Genomic DNA, 21,800 nt, shown 5'->3' on the forward strand with positions numbered 1-21,800 from the left:
AGGCAAGCAACACTGCATGAAATGACTGCAGAAATTAATGTGGGGCGTACGGCGAACGTATCCGTTAGGACAATGCGACGAAATTTGGCGTTAATGGCCTCTGGCTGTAGACGACCGACGCGAGTGCCTTTGCTAATACCGCCTGCAGTGCCTCTCCTGGTTCGTGACCTTCTCGGTTGGACCTTAGACGACTGGAAAACAGCGGCCTCGTCAAATGCGTTCCTAATTTAGTTGGTAATAGCTGATGGCAGGGTTCGAGTGTGGCCCACGAATCCATGGACCCAGGTTGTCAACAAGGCATTGTGCAAGCTGATCGTGTTTCCATGTGAAATGGAATTGAGTGGCTCCTCTGGTCCAACTGAACCGATCATTGACCGGAAATGATTATGTTCGGCTACTTGGAGATCATTTGCTGGCACTCATGGACTTCATGTTCCTAAACAACGACGGAATTTTTATGAATGAGAATGTGCCATGCCACCATGCCAGAACTGTTCGCGATTAGTTTGAAGAACATTCAGGACAGTTCGAGAGAATGATTTGGCCACTCAGATCGTCCGACATGAATTCCATCGATGGGACATAATCGAGAGGTATGTTCGTGCACAAAATCCTGCCCCAGCATCACTTTCGCAATGGTGGCTCAATATTTCTGCAGGGAACTTCCAAGGACTTGTTGAGTCCCTGCCACATCTAGTTGTTGCACTACTCCAGGCAAAAGGAGGTCCAACACGATATTAGGAGGTGTCCCACGACTTTTGTCACCTCAGTGTACAATAGTTAAAAACTGTTTAATTTCATTGTTTTCTCGCAAAAAAGTTGGTAAATTTCTAATAAAAATCAAATCAGCGTAACTTAATGGAGATTACATTTCTATTAAAATTACCTGAATAAGAATGCGCAACTTCATACCTGTACAAGCTGTTGTAGAGAGATATTTTTTACCGTGTAAAATTTAAACAGAAAACTGGCTAATATTCACATACATGTTCAAGTCTTTCAATTTTTAGGCTCATACTACCGTATCTCCTAATAACATATTGTAATTGGTTTCCAGACTCAGTATATAAACATATATACGTCTTCTTTTCAAGTTTTTGTATAATTCTGTGATATTACCGATCTTGGCTGCAGTGTGTAATTATGTGTCAATATCAGCAGTGCTGTACTCAAGAATAAAAGCCAGAAGTGAATATACTGAAATGGTGTCAACTTCCGACGTTATCCAGTAGTTTATTTATTGATCTTGTAAACAGTATTGCTCCTGTAACAGTCTCTTGGAGTATGCCTGAAGCTACTTTATCTACACATCTACATCTACATGATTACTCTGCAACTCACACTTACGCATCTGGCAAAGGGTTCATATAATCACTTTCAAACATTTATCTACCGTTCCCCTCACGAATAGCATATGAGAGAAACAAACACCTCTATCTTTCCATACGAACTCTCTCTTATTTTATTACGATGATCATTTCTTTCTATGTGGGTGGGAGTGAAAAAATATTGAATTTCGGATGAGAAAGTCACTAGTTAAAATTCATGAAAAGGTCTCGCCGCAACGAAGAACCCTTTTGTTCATATGATTGCTACCCCAAACTCGCATATCACATCCGTGAAGATCACTTCCCCGTTTCCTGATAAGACAAATCAGCTGGCCTGAAAATTTCTCTCTTTTAAGAGTGACACAGTGTGGTTTATTTCCAAAGAATTCATCGCTCTACTCACAAAGCAGGTCTGATATTCTGTACGCAAGTATCTTACTCATTAGGCGACAGTGCGGCACTGTATCAAACGCCTTCCAAAAGTCAAGGAATACGACATCAATCCGGGCTCCGGCATCTGTTGTACTGATAATTTCGTGAAGAAACGAAACGAGCAGGATTTCATCGTTTGCGGCAACCATGTTGATTTTTACTGAGATCTTGGCCTCCGGGGACGTCATTATACCAGACCATAAAATGAGTTCCAAAATTCAGCAGCAGTCTGACCTCAACGATAAAGGCCTACAGCCGTGTACATTTGTTCCACGGAAATCGGTCGCTGGGCCGTGCGGTTCTAGGCGCTTCAGTCTGGAACCGCGTGACCGCTACGGTCGCAGGTTCGAATCCTACCTCGGGCATGGATGTGTGTGATGTCCTTAGGTTGGTTAGGTTTAAGTAGTTCTGAGTTCTAGGGGACTGATGACCTCAGTAGTTAAGTCCCATAGTGCTTAGAGCCATTTGAACCAAATCGGTCGTTGTTGTGTCGCTCGACTGTGACCCTCCGTGCGCACAACATGCCATCGATGCCTCGTAAGAACGCATTCTCGTCCGGGTACAGAAATCAGGATTGCATATTTGTACAATATAAGAGACCGTCAAAAGCAGCTCGTGGTCGTGCGGTAGCGTTCTCGCTTCCCGCGCCCGGGTTCGATTCCCGGCGGGGTCAGGGATTTTCTCTGCCTCGTGATGACTTGGTGTTGTGTGATGTCCTTAGGTTAGTTAGGTTTAAGTAGTTCTAAGTTCTAGGGGACTGATGACCATAGATGTTAAGTCCCATAGTGCTCAGAGCCATTTGAACCATTTTTTAGACCGTCAAAACTATGAAGGTGACGAGATTTTGCATAGCGGACGACAGAGGCCAGGGTTCCTTAGCAAGCCTAAATAATCGAGGGACAATAAGGACACCAAAAATACGATCCTATATGGAAGACGTGTTTACCATAAAACAAATTAATAAAAAATGTAAGAATTAAATTTGGAAACAGCTTACTTATAGTGATTTAATTACAGCGTTTGATACCATGATCAAGGAGAAACTGTAAGACACCCATAGCATGTGCGGTGATAAGGTTCCAGTACTGCCCACGACATTATTTAATATATACAGTGTGATCCATTGATCGTGACCGGGCCAAATATCTCACGAAATAAGTATCAAACGGAAAAACTACAAAGAACGAAACTTGTCTAGCTTGAAGGGAGGAGCCAGAAGGCGCTATGGTTGGCCCGCTAGATGGCGCTGCCATAGGTTAAACGGATATCAACACCGTTTTTTAAATAGGAACCCCCATTTTTTATCACATATTCGTGTAGTACGCAAAGAAATATGAATGTTTTAGTTGGACCACTTTTTTTCGCTTTGTGATAGATGCCGCTGTAATAGTCACAAACATATGGCTAACAATTTTAGACGAACAGTTGGTAACAGCTAGGTTTTTTAAATTAAAATACAGAACGTAGGTTCGTTTGAACATTTTATTTCGGTTGTTCCAATGGGATACATGTACCTTTGTGAACTTATCATTTCTGAGAACGCATGCTGTTACAGCGTGATTACCTGTAAATACCACATTAATGCAACAAATGCTCAAAATGATGTCCGTCAACTTCAGTGCATTTGGCAATACGTTTAACGACATTCCTCTCAACAGCGAGTAGTTCGCCTTCCGTAATGTTCGCACATGCATCGACAATGCGCTGACGCATGTTGTCCGGCGTTGTCGGTGGATCACGACAGCAAATATCCTTTGACTTTCCCCACAGAAAGAAATCCGGGGACGTCAGATCCGGTGAACGTGCGGGCCATCGTATGGTGCTTCGACGACCAACCCACCTGTCATGGAATATGCTACTCAATACCGCTTCAACCGCACGCGAGCTATGTGCCATACATTCATCGTGTTGGAAGTACATCGCCATTCTGTCATGCAGTGAAACATCTTGTAGTAACATCGGTAGAACATTACGTAGGAAATCAGCATACAATGCACCATTTAGAATGCCATCGATAAAATGGGGGCCAATTATCCTTCCTCCCACAATGCCGCACCAGCCATCTGGTTTCCCCCTTCAAGCTAGACGATATTCGTTCTTTGTAGTTTTTTCGTTTGATGCTTATTTCGTGAGATATTTGGCCCCGTCACTATCAGTGGACCACCCTGTATATAGATTAACATGTATGCAGATGCAAAATGTTGGCTACTAGAGGTATAAAAGTTATCTAGATACGTTTCTCAAGTTTTTAGTACTTGCGGGCGATCTTGCTAAACTGCAGGATAAAGAAGATGGTCTACCAACTGTTCAGGTCAGCAAAAAATGTCTGGGTATTTTAGTCCACAAAACGAAGATCGTGGTATTTCAAAAGACAGAGTCAACAATAAGTAAAATCTTCATATATAAGCCTCTGGCAAAGCAGGACAGAAGATGCAATTATTCATTTTTGACAGCAGTCAGACTGTAATTACGAGACCGTGCTGTAAAGTAATGCCTGCGATTTTTAATGTGAAAAATTCCCAATTTTTTGATAAAACAAACGTTATTAACATTCCACATCTTTTGTCTTGATGTCTAGATATTTATTTCTCAAAATGATCATCCTCCCAACATGAGACGAGTTCGTTGATACCGTCGCTGTAGAATGTTTGCTGACGGAGGCATAACCTCGCCTCTGCTTGTACCGCTGCATCACGATCAAATTGAAGTCCTCGAATGTGTTCTTTAAGTTTTGGAAATAGATTAAAATCGGACGGAGCCACGCCAGGACTGTATGGAGGATCATGGTTGACAGTGAACTCAGGGAGTCGGATTGTTACGGATGTCGCAGCACTTGTGTATGGTGTGCTGGAGGAGAGGATGCTCCATGTGTGGACGATCTTTTCGAATCCGAAACTAAGGTTTCAACATACTTTTTCTCACACACCGACATCGTTACGTTCCACACCGCCATGTCACAGATTACAATTCGGAGCCCTCTAGCGCCAGAGATCTGCAAATATACAGATGTCAAGAATAAAGATGTAGAATTTTAGTAACGTTTGTTTCATTTAAAAACCTGTAAGAGTTTTCACATAAAAACTTTGAAGGGGTTACTTACCGGCACGCCTTCGTAATCAGACACACAGGATTCAACACACTGGTGGCATGACGCGAAATCACTCAAAAATAAAATAAGAAAAACACAAATAAAAATCTGTAGAACAATAGCATTGCCATCTCGGTAAATGACAGTGAAGCTTGAGTATTAACTAAAACAGTGTCTTCCGAGTTTATTGTTACAATATTTAATCTTTTAATATACACTCATGCTCATAAATTAAGGATAATTGCAGAATGTGGTACCACACAACGTGGCACTACGCAAAACTAGCGCTAATAGCATAGGCACATAGGGAACACACACGACACAGATCTATAAGCCCACGGTATTGCTGACAAGTTGAGAAAACCGTCCCGAATCACATATGCTACAAAACGCCACTGTTTCCTGCACATGTACCAGGACATCAATATGGGATATGATCACCATGCACACGTACACAGGCCGCACAACGGGTTGGCATACTCTGGAGCAGGTGGTCGAGCAGCTTCAGGGGTATAGCCTCCCATTCATGCACCAGTGCCTATCGGAGCACCTGAAGTGTCGTAGGGGTTTGAAGACGTGCAGCGATACGTCGACCGAGAGCATGCCACACGTGCTCGATGGGGTTTAGGTCTGGAGAACAGGGAGGGCACTGCATTCGTCTGATATTTTCTGTTTCAAGGTACTCCTCCACGATGTCAGCTCGGTGGGGCCGTGCGCTATCATCCATCAGGAAGAAGGTGGGACCCACTGCACCCCTGAAAAGGCGGGCATGCTGGTGCAAAATGACGTCCCGATACACCTGACCTGTTACAGTTCCTCTGTCAAAGACATGCAGGGGTGTACGTGCACCAACCATAATCCCAAACCACGACCTCCATACAGGTCCCTTTCAAGGACGTTAAGGGGTTGGTATCTGGCTCCTGGTTCACGTCAGATGAAACCCTGGCGAGAATCACTGTTCAGACTACACCTGGACTCGTCCGTGAACATGACCTGGAACCACTGTTCCAATGACCATGTACTGTGTTCTTGGCACCAGGCTTTACGGGCTCTCCTGTGACCAGGGGTCAGTAGAATGCACCTTGCAGGTCTCCGGGCAAATAAACCATGTCTGTTCAGTCGTCTGTAGACTGTGTGTCTGCAGACAACTGTTCCAGTGGCTGCGGTAAGGTCCAGAGCAAGGCTACCTGCAGCACTCCGTGGCCGTCTGCGGGCACTGATGGTGAGATATCGGTCTTCTTGTGGTGTTGTATACTGTGGACGTCCCGTACTATAGTGCCTGGACACGTTTCCTGTCTGCTGGAATCGTTGCCATAATCTTGAGATCACACTTTGTGGCACACGCAGGGCCCGTGCTACAACCTGCTGTGTTTCACCAGCCTCCAGTCGCCCTAGTGTTCTACCCCTCATAACGTCATCAATATGTGTTGTTTCAGCCATTTTCAACACACAGTCACCTACAGCACGTCTGAAAACGTCTGCACACTTACTCGATGCACCGTACTCTGACATGCACCAACACACCTCTGCGTATGTGGACTGCTGCCAGCGCCACCGTGGGACGACCGCAGGTCAAATGCACCACATGGTCATACCCCGAGGTGATTTAAACCTGCAAACCGCCCACCAGAGCGTTGTTTCACCAAGTATCAGCATTATCCTTAATTTATGAGCATGAGTGTAGATCTTATAGTATTTCTTGTACATGAAGCCATGTCGAAGCCGTTTAAACAAATGATAGAGAAATATAAAATAAAAAAAATTAAGAGAGAGAGAGAGAGGAGCAAGGAGTATTATATAGGAAAAACAGCAAACAGAACACGACGGTTACAGAGTCTTAAAAGTTAGCGCTATGACTGAAGGGTATAAGAATAAGTGCAAGACTCATACGTTACACATGGAAGCCTCCAGAATCCCGAGGCTGACGTATGATTACAGCTCTGTCGGACGGCGACCACTGAGAAGATCCCGCAAAAGGTGGTGTGACTGAGCCGGAAATGGTCGGCAAGCCAAATTCTTGACGTGGGAGAAGGAGATTTCTTTTACGTATATCTCACTAATGTGTTTCTCTTGATAAATGTTCAAGCAAATAAAAGCTCAAAGTTACACTGAGGGACTCTGACCAGAAGTTCATAAAAGGAAATGTCACATTTAGCGTAACATCTTTGATAGAGAATAACGTACCCGTTTACAAATGTTTCAATTATATGAGATAAAACCAAAATACAGGGTTAACATCAATAAAACCGACAAACAGCAAGGACGGATTCCTGACTGGAAGAAAAAAGGTCCTATGAACATGTGTTCGGAAATGGAGAGCGTGCGAGCAACGACAACAAATCGTCCCGGAACACAGAACAGAGCTGCATCGCATCCATCTCACGAAAGGTGCTCGAAGTGGCCTCTATGGGATGCAATGTAATGCAGGATACACATAATCGTCTTTGGCTTCCACTATGTAGATAGGCGACTCGCCTGGAGCTTGTACTAGGGTTCGTCTCAATACCCTGTCGAACCCTGTCCTCCAAATCTGTTGCACGTACAGTCCGCCGCCTCGCTGCACGTTTGTCTGTCTGAAAGGACACATGATCACACAAACTCCCAAAAAGGATTTGAAATGTTGCGTCATGTGGTTGGTATCTGTGAGGGTAATTGTTTTGATACAGCTGTGCTGCCTCTCGGCCATTTCCATCTGCTAGCCCGCACACAAACACCATTTCGGTTTGTTCCCGACATGTACACCGGACCATTCTGTTGCTTACAGTACGCTGGGTGAATCACACAGCCCGCAATACACGGCACGTGGTCATTCGTCGGTGCCATCTACCATGGCAAAGATGTATTTCGGAACACATGTTCATAGAACCTTTTCTGCCTCATTTCCAGTCAGGAATCTGTCCCTGCATTTGTTGCTTTTAATAATTTTCACCTTGTATATCAGTATTGTGTTGATTAAGTACCTGTATAATATTTCTTTTTATTTTTTTTCCCCGGCTACCAGTGTGAGTAGAGAAGGAAGCCTACAACCGGCTCATTAGCGATACACGTGCTAACTTACTCGGCTTCCACTCGTGTTGCGCCAGGCTCGTGCGTCATCTTCATTTGGGGTCACTTGCTTGCTACATGCTGCTATCATGAGAGATGTAAACACTCAGGCGCACGCCGAGTACACTACCGCAAAGATACTGTGACGGTCATTTTTTGTAAAGGAGGTAAAGAACGGCTAACAGCGAATCAATTATGCAATGGGAAGGGCAACTACGCAGCATGTACCTTTAGTTAAAGGACTGTCAATTTCATTTCACCACTTTTCACATGGCTGAATTCCAAAACAAAGTCGATAATTTGAAAGCATTCTCGCCAAATGATCGTCATTTAGGCACCAGGTAATGAAGCAACATATTACAAGTACTAAAATTTCCTGTTGGGGCCATGCCTGAGTTTAATTCGTAAAATAAACCGGAAAAAATATCTGACTCCAGTAGAAAATCGAGGTTTGTATCAAGCTGCACTATGCGTTTCGAAGCTTGAAGGCTCGTTTCCAGATGCCTGACATCAGTATGTAGTTACCGTTTGCACGTAGCAGTTCCCACTGGACCGGTTCTAATATTACTTCAACTGGCTTGAGGTGTGAGTAATTTATTCAGTTTTAGACAGTTTTTGAATATTACATTCGATTATTTAGAAACATTAACATTCTGAACTCTTGTGTTCGCAACAAAACTGAAACGAATATTCTTTTATCAAGAGAGATCAGCATTTTTCCAAAGACCTGCAACTATAAACATCCAAAAATCATGTCATATGTGTACGCAGACAAATAGTCCCGTGATTAATGGTGATAGTAGCGCCGAGCATACAATGGAATCGTCCATACCCAAAAACCAACGGATGACATACAACATCTAACGAAAAATATCCTGGCAATCCATATGAAACGTGGAACTGGCCACTAAATGACACGCGAGGCGGACCTGCCAGTATAAAACGAGGTGAGGAATATCGTGGTTAAAGGCGCTGCAGTCTGGAACCGCAAGACCGCTACGGTCGCAGGTTGGAATCCTGCCTCGGGCATGGATGTTTGTGATGTCCTTAGATTAGTTAGGTTTAACTAGTTCTAAGTTCTAGGGGACTAATGACCTCAGCAGTTGAGTCCCATAGTGCTCAGAGCCATTTGAACCATTTGAATATCGTGGTGTCACTACAGAAGCAGTAATAGCAGAATGAGACAATCGGGAGAGGTCTGTGACTTTGAACGTGGACTGGTGATTCGATGTTACCTGAATAACAAATTATCAGGGACATTTCAAATCTTCTACAGCTGCCTAAATCGACTCCTGATGTGATTCTGACGTCGAAACGCGAAAGAACAACCACAAACTCAACCAAGACCAGGTAGACCTCATGCACTGACAGACAGAGACCATCAAGCTTTGGGAGTGTGGATTGAAAAAAGTCGCATGAAGTCAGCGCAAGGAATCACTCGTGAGTTGCAAAGTGCTACAAGCATTCCAGGTCGAACAGCTCCTCATGATTCATACAGACAATGATAGGAGACGCTTGAATTGGTGTAAAGAGTGATGCTACCGGATAGTGGGTGATTGAAAACGAGTGGTTCATTCTGATCAGTCACGCTATGCCCTGTGCTAATCCGCTGGAACGGTTTGAGTTTGGTGAGAGCCTGCAGAACGTTATCTGCCATCATTTATAGTGGCAGCAGTGAAGTACGGAGGAGGTAGTGTTACGGTATAGGGGTGTTTTTCGCGGCTAGAGTGAGATCCGCCTACTACGCTTAAGATAACGCTAAGTGCGGAAGGACACGAACATACACAGAGGTGACAAAAGACATGGAATAGGGATATGCACATATACAGATGGCGGTAGTACCGCGTACACAAGGTACACTCCTGGAAATTGAAATAAGAACACCGTGAATTCATTGTCCCAGGAAGGGGAAACTTTATTGACACATTCCTGGGGTCAGATACATCACATGATCACACTGACAGAACCACAGGCACATAGACACAGGCAACAGAGCATGCACAATGTCGGTACTAGTAGAGTGTATATCCACCTTTCGCAGCAATGCAGGCTGCTATTCTCCCATGGAGACGATCGTAGAGATGCTGGATGTAGTCCTGTGGAACGGCTTGCCATGCCATTTCCACCTGGCGCCTCAGTTGGACCAGCGTTCGTGCTGGATGTGCAGACCGCGTGAGACGACGCTTCATCCAGTCCCAAACATGCTCAATGGGGGACAGATCCGGAGATCTTGCTGGCCAGGGTAGTTGACTTACACCTTCTAGAGCACGTTGGGTGGCACGGGATACATGCGGACGTGCATTGTCCTGTTGGAACAGCAAGTTCCCTTGCCGGTCTAGGAATGGTAGAACGATGGGTTCGATGACGGTTTGGATGTACCGTGCACTATTCAGTGTCCCCTCGACGATCACCAGTGGTGTACGGCCAGTGTAGGAGATCGCTCCCCACACCATGATGCCGGGTGTTGGCCCTGTGTGCCTCGGTCGTATGCAGTCCTGATTGTGGCGCTTACCTGCACGGCGCCAAACACGCATACGACCATCATTGGCACCAAGGCAGAAGCGACTCTCATCGCTGAAGACGACACGTCTCCATTCGTCCCTCCATTCACGCCTGTCGCGACACCACTGGAGGCGGGCTGTACGATGTTGGGGCGTGAGCGGAAGACGGCCTAACGGTGTGCGGGACCGTAGCCCAGCTTCATGGAGACGGTTGCGAATGGTCCTCGCCGATACCCCAGGAGCAACAGTATCCCTAATTTGCTGGGAAGTGGCGGTGCGGTCCTCTACGGCACTGCGTAGGATCCTACGGTCTTGGCGTGCATCCGTGCGTCGCTGCGGTCCGGTCCCAGGTCGACGGGCACGTGCACCTTCCGCCGACCACTGGCGACAACATCGATGTACTGTGGAGACCTCACGCCCCACGTGTTGAGCAATTCGGCGGTACGTCCACCCGGCCTCCCGCATGCCCACTATACGCCCTCGCTCAAAGTCCGTCAACTGCACATACGGTTCACGTCCACGCTGTCGCGGCATGCTACCAGTGTTAAAGACTGCGATGGAGCTCCGTATGCCACGGCAAACTGGCTGACACTGACGGCGGCGGTGCACAAATGCTGCGCAGCTAGTGCCATTCGACGGCCAACACCGCGGTTCCTGGTGTGTCCGCTGTGTCGTGCGTGTGATCATTGCTTGTACAGCCCTCTCGCAGTGTCCGGAGCAAGTATGGTGGGTCTGACACACCGGTGTCAATGTGTTCTTTTTTCCATTTCCAGGAGTGTATAAAAGGGCAATACATTGGCGGAGCTGTCATTTGTACTCAGGTGATTCATGTGAAAAGGTTTCCCACGTGATTATCACCGCAGGACGGGAATTAATATGGACTTTGAACGTGGAATCGTAGTCGTAGCTAGACGCATGGGACTGCATCTCGGAAATCGTTAGAAAATTCAATATCCCGAGATCCAAAGTGTCAAGAGTGTGCCGAGAATACCCAACTTCAGGCATTACATCTCACCACAGAAAACACAGTGGCCGACGGCCTTCACTTAACGACCGACAAAAATGGTTCAAATGGCTCTGAGCACTATGGGAACTTCTGAGGTCATCAGTCCCCTAGAACTTAGAACTACTTAAACCTAACTAACCTAAGGACATCACACACATCCATGCCCGAGGCAGGATTCGAACCTGCGAACGTAGCTGTCGCGCGGTTCCAGACGGTAGTGCCTAGAACCGCTCGGCCACCCCGGCTGGCTAACGACCGACAGCAACGGCGTTTGCGTAGATTTTCAGTGCCAACAGACATGCAATACTGCGTGAAAGAACCGCAGAAATCAATGTGGGACGTATGACGAACGTATCCGTTAGGACAGCGCGCCGAAATTTGCCGTTAATGGGCTGTGGCAGCAGACGACAAACGCGAATGCCTCTGCTAAAAGCGCGACGCCGCCTGCACTGCCTCTCCTGGGTTCGTGAGCACATCGTGTTGAGGCTAGACGACTGGAAAACCGTGGCCTGGTCAGATGAGTTCCAATTTCAGTTGGTAAGAACTGATGGTAGGGTTCGACTGTGGCGCAAACCCCAAGAGGCTATGGATCCAAGTTGTCAACCAGGCACTGTGCAAGCGGGTGATGGCTTCATAATGGTGTGCGCTGTGTTTACATGTAATGGACTGGGTCTCGTGGTCCAACTGAACCAATCATTCATTGGAAAGGTTATGTTTGGCTACATGGAGACCATTTGGAAACATTTATAAACTTCATATTCCAAAACATGTCACCAGGTCACAACTGTTGGAACTTGGTTTAAAGAAAATTCTGGACAATTCGAGAGAATGACTTGGTCACCCAGATCATCCGACATGAATCCCATCGAACAAGTATGAAACATAATCGAGAAGTCGCTTCGTGCACAAAACCTTGCACCAGTAACACTTTCGCAATTATGGACGGCTGTAGAGGTAGCATGGCTCAATATTTCTGCAGTGGACTTTCAACGAGTTGAGTCCATGGTACATCGAGTTGTTGCATTATGCCGGGAAAAAGGAGGCCTGACACGATATTAGGAGGTATCCAAAAATGGTTCAAATGGCTCTGAGCACTATGGGACTTAACATCTATGGGCATCAGTCCCCTAGAACTTAGAACTACTTAAACCTAACTAACCTAAGGACAGCACACAACACCCAGCCATCACGAGGCAGAGAAAATCCCTGACCCCGCCGGGAATCGAACCCGGGAACCCGGGCGTGGGAAGCGAGAACGCTACCGCACGACCACGAGATGCGGGCAGGAGGTATCCCATGTCTAATGTCTACGTACAGTAGAGGAACAGCTCTGAGTTACTGATCATATCATAATGACAACGCATCTGGTCATAAAGCAACATCTGTGAGGCAATGGTTTGTGGAGAATAACATTCCTGAAATGAAGTGGCCTGTTCAAATTACCATTCTGAACCCAATCCAACACCTTTGGTATGAATTAGAACGTCGACTTTCATCCACATCCCAGCGTCCAACATCACTACCTTCTCTGGTTCCGGCTCCTGAGGAAGACTGGGCTGCCATTACTCCACAAACATCCAGACACGTCGTTCAAGTGCCCCCAACAGAGTTCAATCCATCATAAAGGCGAAGGATGGACATATAAAATATTTATTTCCACTGAAAGCTGTCCAGATACGTTTGATCCGATACTTTAAGACAGAAAGAGTACGAAAATTTACGCGTAAGTGGCGGCTGAGAGGCAGATTCATTGAAATTACAATAATATTTATCCACATAGAAGGTTGTTTAAAAAGGACCAGCTCTTTCGATTAATCATTTTTGTTTCAGTGGGGGGATCCATAACGAGCTGGGTTAACGGTAGAGGCACAGAAAATTCGAAAAAGGACACTTTTCCTCGTCACATTGTTACTTAAACAACGTTAGAACGGCACAGAAATGATCAACCAGTAGGAAACGCTGTAGGAAAAAAACTGTGAGGCACATCAAAGTTTAACGTTAAAAATACCGAGCCTCTCGTTTCGAGACGAGTCAAGAGACGCAGTCACGTCACGTACTGATCATAACGATAAAGTTAGAGGAATTCTGTCTTATAGACAGGTGCAGCAACAGCATTCATTCCGTGCACCATCCGCGAATGAAGTAGTACAGCGGTAAAATGATACTGTTTACACCACGTTGCTGTTGGCAGAGTGTAGATCCCCCGCCGAGAAGTGATTCAGAAAGTGAAGTAATCAAACGGCCACCAAACAGCTGCAGAGGCCCCAAAAGAGTAAATATTTGCTCCGGGGAGACTCCTTGGTGAGCGTATCCTTTTAAAGCCGTGGACGCACAACACCCGTTCATTTACGCGTGTGAAGCACACTGTTACGCACTACGGTGGTTTTCGCCTCAAGTTCAGTATTCGACTTACATTGCAATTACGACTCTCACTCTGCTTTGATATATGGATATCTCGGTTCGCAACTTGTCATATGAAACACGCATTCATCCACTGTGGGGGTTATTGGCTGGGCTGGCTAGACCAACATTCTAGTGCTAGGTCAATAACTGGCATCCGAGGACTGGACTTTCCCTTCCTATCGGGAATACAAGCGTCTGGGATGCTCCCGGACTTGCATTCACGATCTGGAAAAAGCTCCCTGCCATCACCTTCCCCATCGCCAAAGCCCTGTGTCGACTACTGTCAACGGCGTTTTCGTGCCAACGTCGTAGTCCCCTGTCATCTTCACAGTCTTCGTACCGCCTTTCTCACCGTCTTTCATCTCGTCAGTTCTCATTCCGTCCTCATCTCCGTCGTCTTCATTGCCCTCTAGCACTTTCAGTCAGTCATTTATTAGCTCGCTACGGTCGCAGGTTCGAACCCTGCCTCGGGCATGGATGTGTGTGATGTCCTTAGGTTAGTTAGGTTTAATTAGTTCTAAGTTCTACGCGACTGATGACCTCAGAAGTTAAATCGCATAGTGCACAGAGCCATTTGAACCATTTATTAGCTCGTATTTCACACCACCTTGATCAATATGGGTGTTCCAGCACCCAACACTTTCGCTGTCGCCTATACTCACCTGAATCGAAATCCCACTCCCACAACCACATTTATCCACTAGTCATTATCCCAAATGGTTGTTTCCACATCTCCCACTTTCCTAACAACTGGGATGTCCCTTACCTCCCCTCCCCTCGCTCCTCTTCGGATGTTCAATATAAAATGAAAATTAAAACATGTGCAGCCGTCTCTTCTGTATTTAACTTATTTACGCAACCAGTTTGGGTGTTCCATTACAGGTCCCTTGACCAACGTAAACTGCGAGGAATCCAATATCGTGTGCAATCACGAGCCAATATTAAGCAACCGGCGTCTGTAGATCTTTGGTTTACATGACACTACCCCCTTCGTTCATCAAACAATATCCTGAGTCTTCAGTTGATGAATGAAAGGATACTGTGTTGTAAACCAGAGATTTACGCGCACTGGTTATTTAATATTTCTTTCTGTTAAGATTGTACATGAGATTAAATTCCTCCCAAATTACGGTGGTCAAAGGACCTAAATATCGTGGGATCAAACACCGGAACTAGTTCCATCAATAAATTAAATGCAATAAAGAGGGGTCCAGGTGTTTTAATTTTCATTTCTCCTTTTCATTCACCACAGCCTCAGCTACATAAACTTCGCCATCAGCACCCCCTACCACACCAGCCTAATCTCAGATTGCCCTCCAGGTAAACCACTCCGCCACAAGTTCCAAGCAACATAGCAACTCACTTCCTTGTAAACATCACCCAAAGGGACCAAAATAGTGAAGAAATCATCTGTAACACTCTCATAGATTTTAAATCAATCAACCCCGGAATCTCACTCCTAACCATAGACACAGGAAAACACAAGCCCTCATATATAAATTGTCATGCTCCAACCGAAGAAAGCGATGACATCAATAAAGACATTTTCTATGAGGAACTAGAAACGGTTTTAGACAATGTGCCAAGTGAACATTACAAAATCATCCTTGGAGATTTTAATGCGAAAATAGGGAAAGAAGCAGCCTGCACGGGGACCATCGGGAGGGTCAGTTTACATGATGTGAGCAGCGATAACGGCACTAGGCTGGTTAGCTTTGCGAATGCAAAAGGCTTGTTTGTAAGTAGTACTGATTTCGACAGGAAGAGAATATATAAAGAAACCTGGGTGTCTCCGAATGGAAAGACAGTGAACCAAATTCACCACCTAATTGTAGAGACGAGAATAAAGAAGTGGATATAAAATGTCAAAACAGCAACAGGTGCGGAATGTGGATCAGACCACTTCCTTGTCATGGAAAGGATGAAAACAATACGGAGAGCCAGGAAGTACAAAAGAATGCAAAGAGTCATTTGATGTGACCTGGAGAGCCTGATTAAAGATAACATAAGAAGAACTTTCAAGGTAGCACTGACAAATCGTTTTGAGGCTTTGAATGAAGGCGAAGGAGATACTGTGGTAGCTCAGAGGCGACTGCAGAGACCATTAAAGAAACAGTCAAGAAGTAATCCCAAAGCGAACTAAGGGAAAAAGAGTGTGTTTCGATGAGGAGTGTGAGGAAGCTATCAGGGAGAGACAACGGGCTAGACACTGTGGATACAAAGTAATATGCAGGAACAAGAAAAATCAAAGTTCGAAGAAATACAATGGCAGACACAAGCCACATTGAGGAAAGCAAAGAGGAAATATGTGAAAAGCACCACGAAGGAAGCTCAATAAGCCTTTCATGGAAATATGTATAAAGAACTTTGAGCTTTGCTGGGAAGCCAGCGGTGGAGAGAAGAAGTCTTCAGTTTTGAGCTCCCAAGTTTGACAGTCGCTCAGTATCAGCTTTTGTTGGTACAGATGGACTTGCTGTCCTTGCTCTCAGGAGATTTTATAGTTAGAACGGTTAGGCACTGTACTGGCGAACTTATACGATTCTGTACTTCGCCTACGGGTAGGGTGCCGTCGTTGAGTACGCAGCGTTCAGTGACTGAGAGCACTTCTGTGTATACTCACGTAGAGACGTTATCTGAATTCCGTCCTGGTGACTGGGAGTTCGCGTTTCTTGTCTGTATAGCACAGAGAGGAAAAGACAATATTAGATCATACTAGTCAGAGGAGCACCTTCTGCCGTCCTACCGTTCGAAATAGTTTATTTTATGGCTGGAGTTCTTCCATTGTCGCAGACGTGTACGATAACCATCACTCCGACGCACCGGACGCAGTACATACGGTGATATTGCTATAATATCTAATGCTATTATTACTAGGGCTATAAGGATAAATAGCTGTGATCACGTAAGTTTTATTTCCACTGAGGTTGTACACTACTGTAGATATTCTTTGAAAGTAGTGTCTTCTAATTTTTGGTACATAGATGATGTCAGTCATCTCGCGTTATTTATATTAGATCGCGTAGCCATAAAAAGGGACAAATTTGGACAATTGATCACTAATATTAGTTAGTTAGGAAATTCATTTGTGTATCTTTATGTCCACTGGACATTGATATATAAACATTTGTAATATATAAAGAGGTTTTAATTTACAATAAATGTACAAGCAGAAACAACCTTTATCATTTTATAGTTATTACTCCCCTTAAGAATGGTAAAAGTCCAGGAGAGGACGAAATTCCCGCTGAACTTCTCAACGCTGGAGACCTCTGTTTCAAGATCCACAAGCTAATCGAGCAAATTTGGGCAAAACACGAAATACCAGAGGAATAGAAGGTAGCTGTGATATGCTCCATATATAAAAATAAATCAGTATGTGACAACTATAGGAGCATAGCGCTGTTATAAGATCTTCTCCAACTGCCTATTAGAACGAATAAAACCTCTAGCAACAGAGATAATTGCAGAATACCAAGGAGGTTTTCAAGCAGGACGATCAACCACGGACCAGATTTTTGTCCTAAAACAGGTCTGAGAAACAATGTACGAATAGAGATACATCTCCTGTTTGCAGACTTCAAGTAGGTTTACGACAGTATACATAGACCTGATTAGAACTATGACAGAGTTTGGTATACCAAAGAAATTGGTCAATCTGGTAGAGGTATGCCTAAAAGACACAAAACCTGAGGTTAAGGTAGGCAGAAAGCTTCCCAGTTGTAATAGGATTACGCCAAGAAGATGGGCTATGACCTGTCCTCTTCAGCCTGGCACTTGAGAAGGAAATGCGGACTTTCAACAAAGAAAACTTCCAGGGCATTCAAACTGGCAATACATTACATATCTGGGCTATGCAGACGACATTGCACTATTAGCATGCACACAAGAAGATCTGAAAATAAGTATACAGACCTTGGAGTTATTGGCAGCTAGGCTCGGTCTACAAAGCAGCTGAAAAGACTGAGTATATGACCATAGGAAGAAAGATTCAAAACTCTCAAGATTTAATTGTATAAACATGTGAAAGAGTTTAAATATCTTGGATCAATTTTTACAGAAGTAAAATCAACCGAAGCAGGGATAAAAGCACGACTGCAGGTGTGAAACAGATGCTATCACTATCTAGACCCTATATTAAAATGTAGAAGCGTCTCTCGACAACTAAAACTACGGTTGTATAAGACATTAATAATGCCAGTAGTATTTTATGTTTCTCAAACCTGGACTACTGCCGGCCGAAGTGGCCGTGCGGTTAAAGGCGCTGCAGTCTGGAACCGCAAGACCGCTACGGTCGCAGGTTCGAATCCTGCCTCGGGCATGGATGTTTGTGATGTCCTTAGGTTAGTTAGGTTTAACTAGTTCTAAGTTCTAGGGGACTAATGACCTCAGCAGTTGAGTCCCATAGTGCTCAGAGCCATTTGAACCAACCTGGACTACTCGAAAACAAGACCTTAATCGACTGCTTACATTTGAAAGGAAGGTCCTCAGGAAAATATTTGGACCAGTCCGAGATCAGACTACTGGAGATAGGAGAAGACGACATAACACAGAATTAGAAGAGCTGTACAACGAGCCTAACATCTTGGGAGTGTCCGACCCGATACCTGAGTGGTCAGCGTGACGGATTGCTGTCCTACGGGCCCAGGTTCGATTCAGGGCTGGGTCGGGGATTTTCTCCGCTCAAGGACTGGGTGTTGTGTTGTCTTCATCATCATTTCATCCCAATCCGGCGCGCAGGTCGCCCAATGTGGCGTCGAATGTAATAAGATCTGCACCAAGGCGGCCGGACCTGCCCCGCAAGGGGCCTCCCGGCCAATGACGCCAAACGCTAATTTCCAACATCTTGGGAGTGATGAGAAGCGAAAGACTGCAATGGGCTGGACATGTAGTTAGAATGGAGGCAACAAGGTGGCCCAAAATTGCAATGGACTAGATCCCGTCAGACAGCAGGCCAGTGGGTAGAAAGTGGTGGATCGGTGGAGTGAGAGAAGACTTGTTGCAGCTGGGAGTCACGGAATACTGGAGACAGATAGCAGAAGACAGAGACGGATGGAGAGCTCTAACTGTCGTGGCCTGGGTCCACTGGGCCTGATCACGTGAACGAATGAATGCTGGTATCAGCGGTCACGTGAACATTCTCATACCCATAAACGAGATTCTGGACGCCCATGCAGCACAAAAGCCCGCCAGGATCACCGTATTGAATAGGGTGAAGTGGCACATCGTACAGTTACCACAGCACAGGAAAGAGGGCTTGAGAGCCCAGACGTGTTAACATGACGAGTAGCGATACAGTCACCAGCAGTGGGACTACGGGCAAGAACAGCTGTATCTCGTCTTCATCTCACGCCACAGCTTCGACGTTTCGTCAGAGGATCACTTGGAAGATATAATGGCGCACCGTAGTCTTCAGCGACGAAAATACATTCTGCCTGCAAGCAAGTGATAGTCGTTTGCACGTACGACGTACACCTGGTGAACTCTGTCTCGTAGAGTGCAAAAGTCCATGACACTCAGGCCCCATCCAAGGATTTCTGGTCTGGGATGCGATAAGCCACAACTCTCGTTCACTTCTGGCGTTACTGGGGGACGCTAACCAGTGTTTGGTGCGTGCTAAATGTTGTTAGACACGTTCTTTTGCCGTTCTTCCAACAGGAAGCTGTTGTGCTCTTCTAACAGGGTAATGCTCATGACACGCTGCTTGTGAAACTCAACGTGCTCTACAAGACGTGCAGCAACTTCCCTGGCCAGCACGATCTCCACTCTAGTGTCCCATCGAGCATATGTGGAATATGATGGGTTGAGAAGTGACTCGCGCGACTCACCAACCAACTCTTCAGAATTACGTGAACAGTTCGAGCAGGCGTGGCATAACGAATCCCAGAATGTTTGCCATCTGTCCGATCGACAGTATGTCAGCACCTGCACTTCCGCCCGTGGGGGCTACATCACGTGCTAGTATTGTGTTTTACGTGGATCGATACCTGCTACCTGTAGTGCTATTGATCTGTAAACGTCATCGTTCGATGTACTTCATATGCACTGTTAAAACAATAAATCTTGAGTGCATGGGAAATCTCTAAAAGGGTGTAATAATTTTTATTCCGGAAGTGTATGTATGGCGGTGTGACTCACCTCCAGATCCAGTAACTGCTGCTGTGCGTGGTTGCGCAACACCGATTCGACGGACAGCCAGTTGCCCTCGTTGAATATCTGCCACTGCGGCGCCGCGTTCACGTAGAAGAAGGAGGCGTGCTGCTGCGTGTTGAGGATGAAGTCTGCGGAGGGCGCGAGGTGGCCGCGGCTCAGCGTCGTCTGGGCGAGCAGTTGCCTCGCCTTCTCCTCTGACCCCAGCGTCGTCGATAGAGTCTGCTGGACGGCGGACGGCGAGTACGCGTTGCTAGGAGACACGCCCAGGAACAGCTCTCCCGACTCGCAGCCCTGGGTGAATGTCGGTCGCGGCTGCGTCTGCTGTCGCCGGAACCGCAGCAGCGACCTGAGGACAGTGTTGCCAACTCATTTCCAAACATGTCCCTACACGACATGTGAAAAGTACCTATGTTCACCTTGAAAGTGCCTGTTGTTGTTGTTGTGGTCTTCAGTCCTGAGACTGGTCTGATGCAGCTCTCCATGCTACTCTATCCTGTGCAAGCTTCTTCATCTCCCAGTATCTACTGCAACCTACATCCTTCTGAATCTGCTTAGTGTATTCATCTCTTGGTCTCCCTTCACGCTGCCCTCCAATGCTAAATTTGTGATCCCTTGATGCCTCAAAACATGTCCTACCAACCGATCCCTTCTTCTAGTCAAGTTGTGCCACAAACTTCTCTTCTCCCCAATCCTACTCAATACCTCCTCATTAGTTACGTGATCTACCCACCTTATCTTCAGCATTCTTCTGTAGCACCACATTTCGAAAGCTATTCTCTTCTTGTCCAAACTAGTTATCGTCCATGTTTCACTTCCATACATGGCTACACTCCATACAAATACTTTCAGAAACGACTTCCTGACACATAAATCTATACTCGATGTTAACAAATTTCTCTTCTTGAGAAACGCTTTACTTGCCATTGCGAGTCTGTATTTTATATCCTCTCTACTTCGACCATCATCGGTTATTTTACTCCCTAAATAGCAAAACTCCTTTACTACTTTAAGTGTCTCATTTCCTAATCTAATTCCCTCAGAATCACCCGACTTAATTTGACTACATTCCATTATCCTCGTTTTGCTTTTGTTGATGTTCATCTTATATCCTCCTATCAAGACACTGTCCATTCCGTTCAACTGCTCTTCCAAGTCCTTTGCTGTCTCTGACAGAATTACAATGTCATCGGCGAACCTCAAAGTTTTTACTTCTTCTCCATGAATTTTAATACCTACTCCGAATTTTTCTTTTGTTTCCTTTACTGCTTGCTCAATATACAGATTGAATAACATCGGGGAGAGGCTACAACCCTGTCTCACTCCTTTCCCAACCACTGCTTCCCTTTCATGCCACTCGACTCTTATAACTGGCATTTGGTTTCTGTACAAATTGTAAATAGCCTTTCGCTTCCTGTATTTTACCCCTGCCACCTTCAGAATTTGAAAGAGAGTATTCCAGTTAACATTGTCAAAAGCTTTCTCTAAGTCTACAAATGCTAGAAACGTAGGTTTGCCTTTTCTTAATCTTTCTTCTAAGATAAGTCGTAAGGTTAGTATTGCCTCACGTGTTCCAACATTTCTACGGAATCCAAACTGATCTTCCCCGAGGTCCGCTTCTAACAGTTTTTCCATTCGTCTGTAAAGAATTCGCGTTAGTATTTTGCAGCTGTGACTTATTAAACTGATAGTTCAGTAATTTTCACATCTGTCAACACCTGCTTTCTTTGGGATTGGAATTATTATATTCTTCTTGAAGTCTGAGGGTATTTCGCCTGTCTCATACATCGTGCTCACCTGAAAGTGCCTGACGGCGCAAAAATCTTGTACAGTTACGACAAAAAAGGATC

At 45.4% G+C, this 21,800-nt stretch overlaps 1 protein-coding gene across 1 annotated transcript in view; it reads right to left on the bottom strand.

Annotated features, from left to right (window-relative positions):
* Positions 1-21,800, bottom strand: part of LOC126473316 (uncharacterized) — a 144,652-nt gene that overhangs the window by 5,955 nt on the left and 116,897 nt on the right. Inside the window, exon 4 of the mRNA XM_050100299.1 lies at positions 19,939-20,299. Coding sequence (XP_049956256.1) covers positions 19,939-20,299 — 361 coding nt within the window. The remainder of the gene's footprint in view (positions 1-19,938; positions 20,300-21,800) is intronic.

The sequence above is a fragment of the Schistocerca serialis genome, chromosome 4, assembly GCF_023864345.2.
Source record: "Schistocerca serialis cubense isolate TAMUIC-IGC-003099 chromosome 4, iqSchSeri2.2, whole genome shotgun sequence".
Classification (NCBI taxonomy): Eukaryota; Metazoa; Arthropoda; class Insecta; order Orthoptera; family Acrididae; genus Schistocerca; species Schistocerca serialis.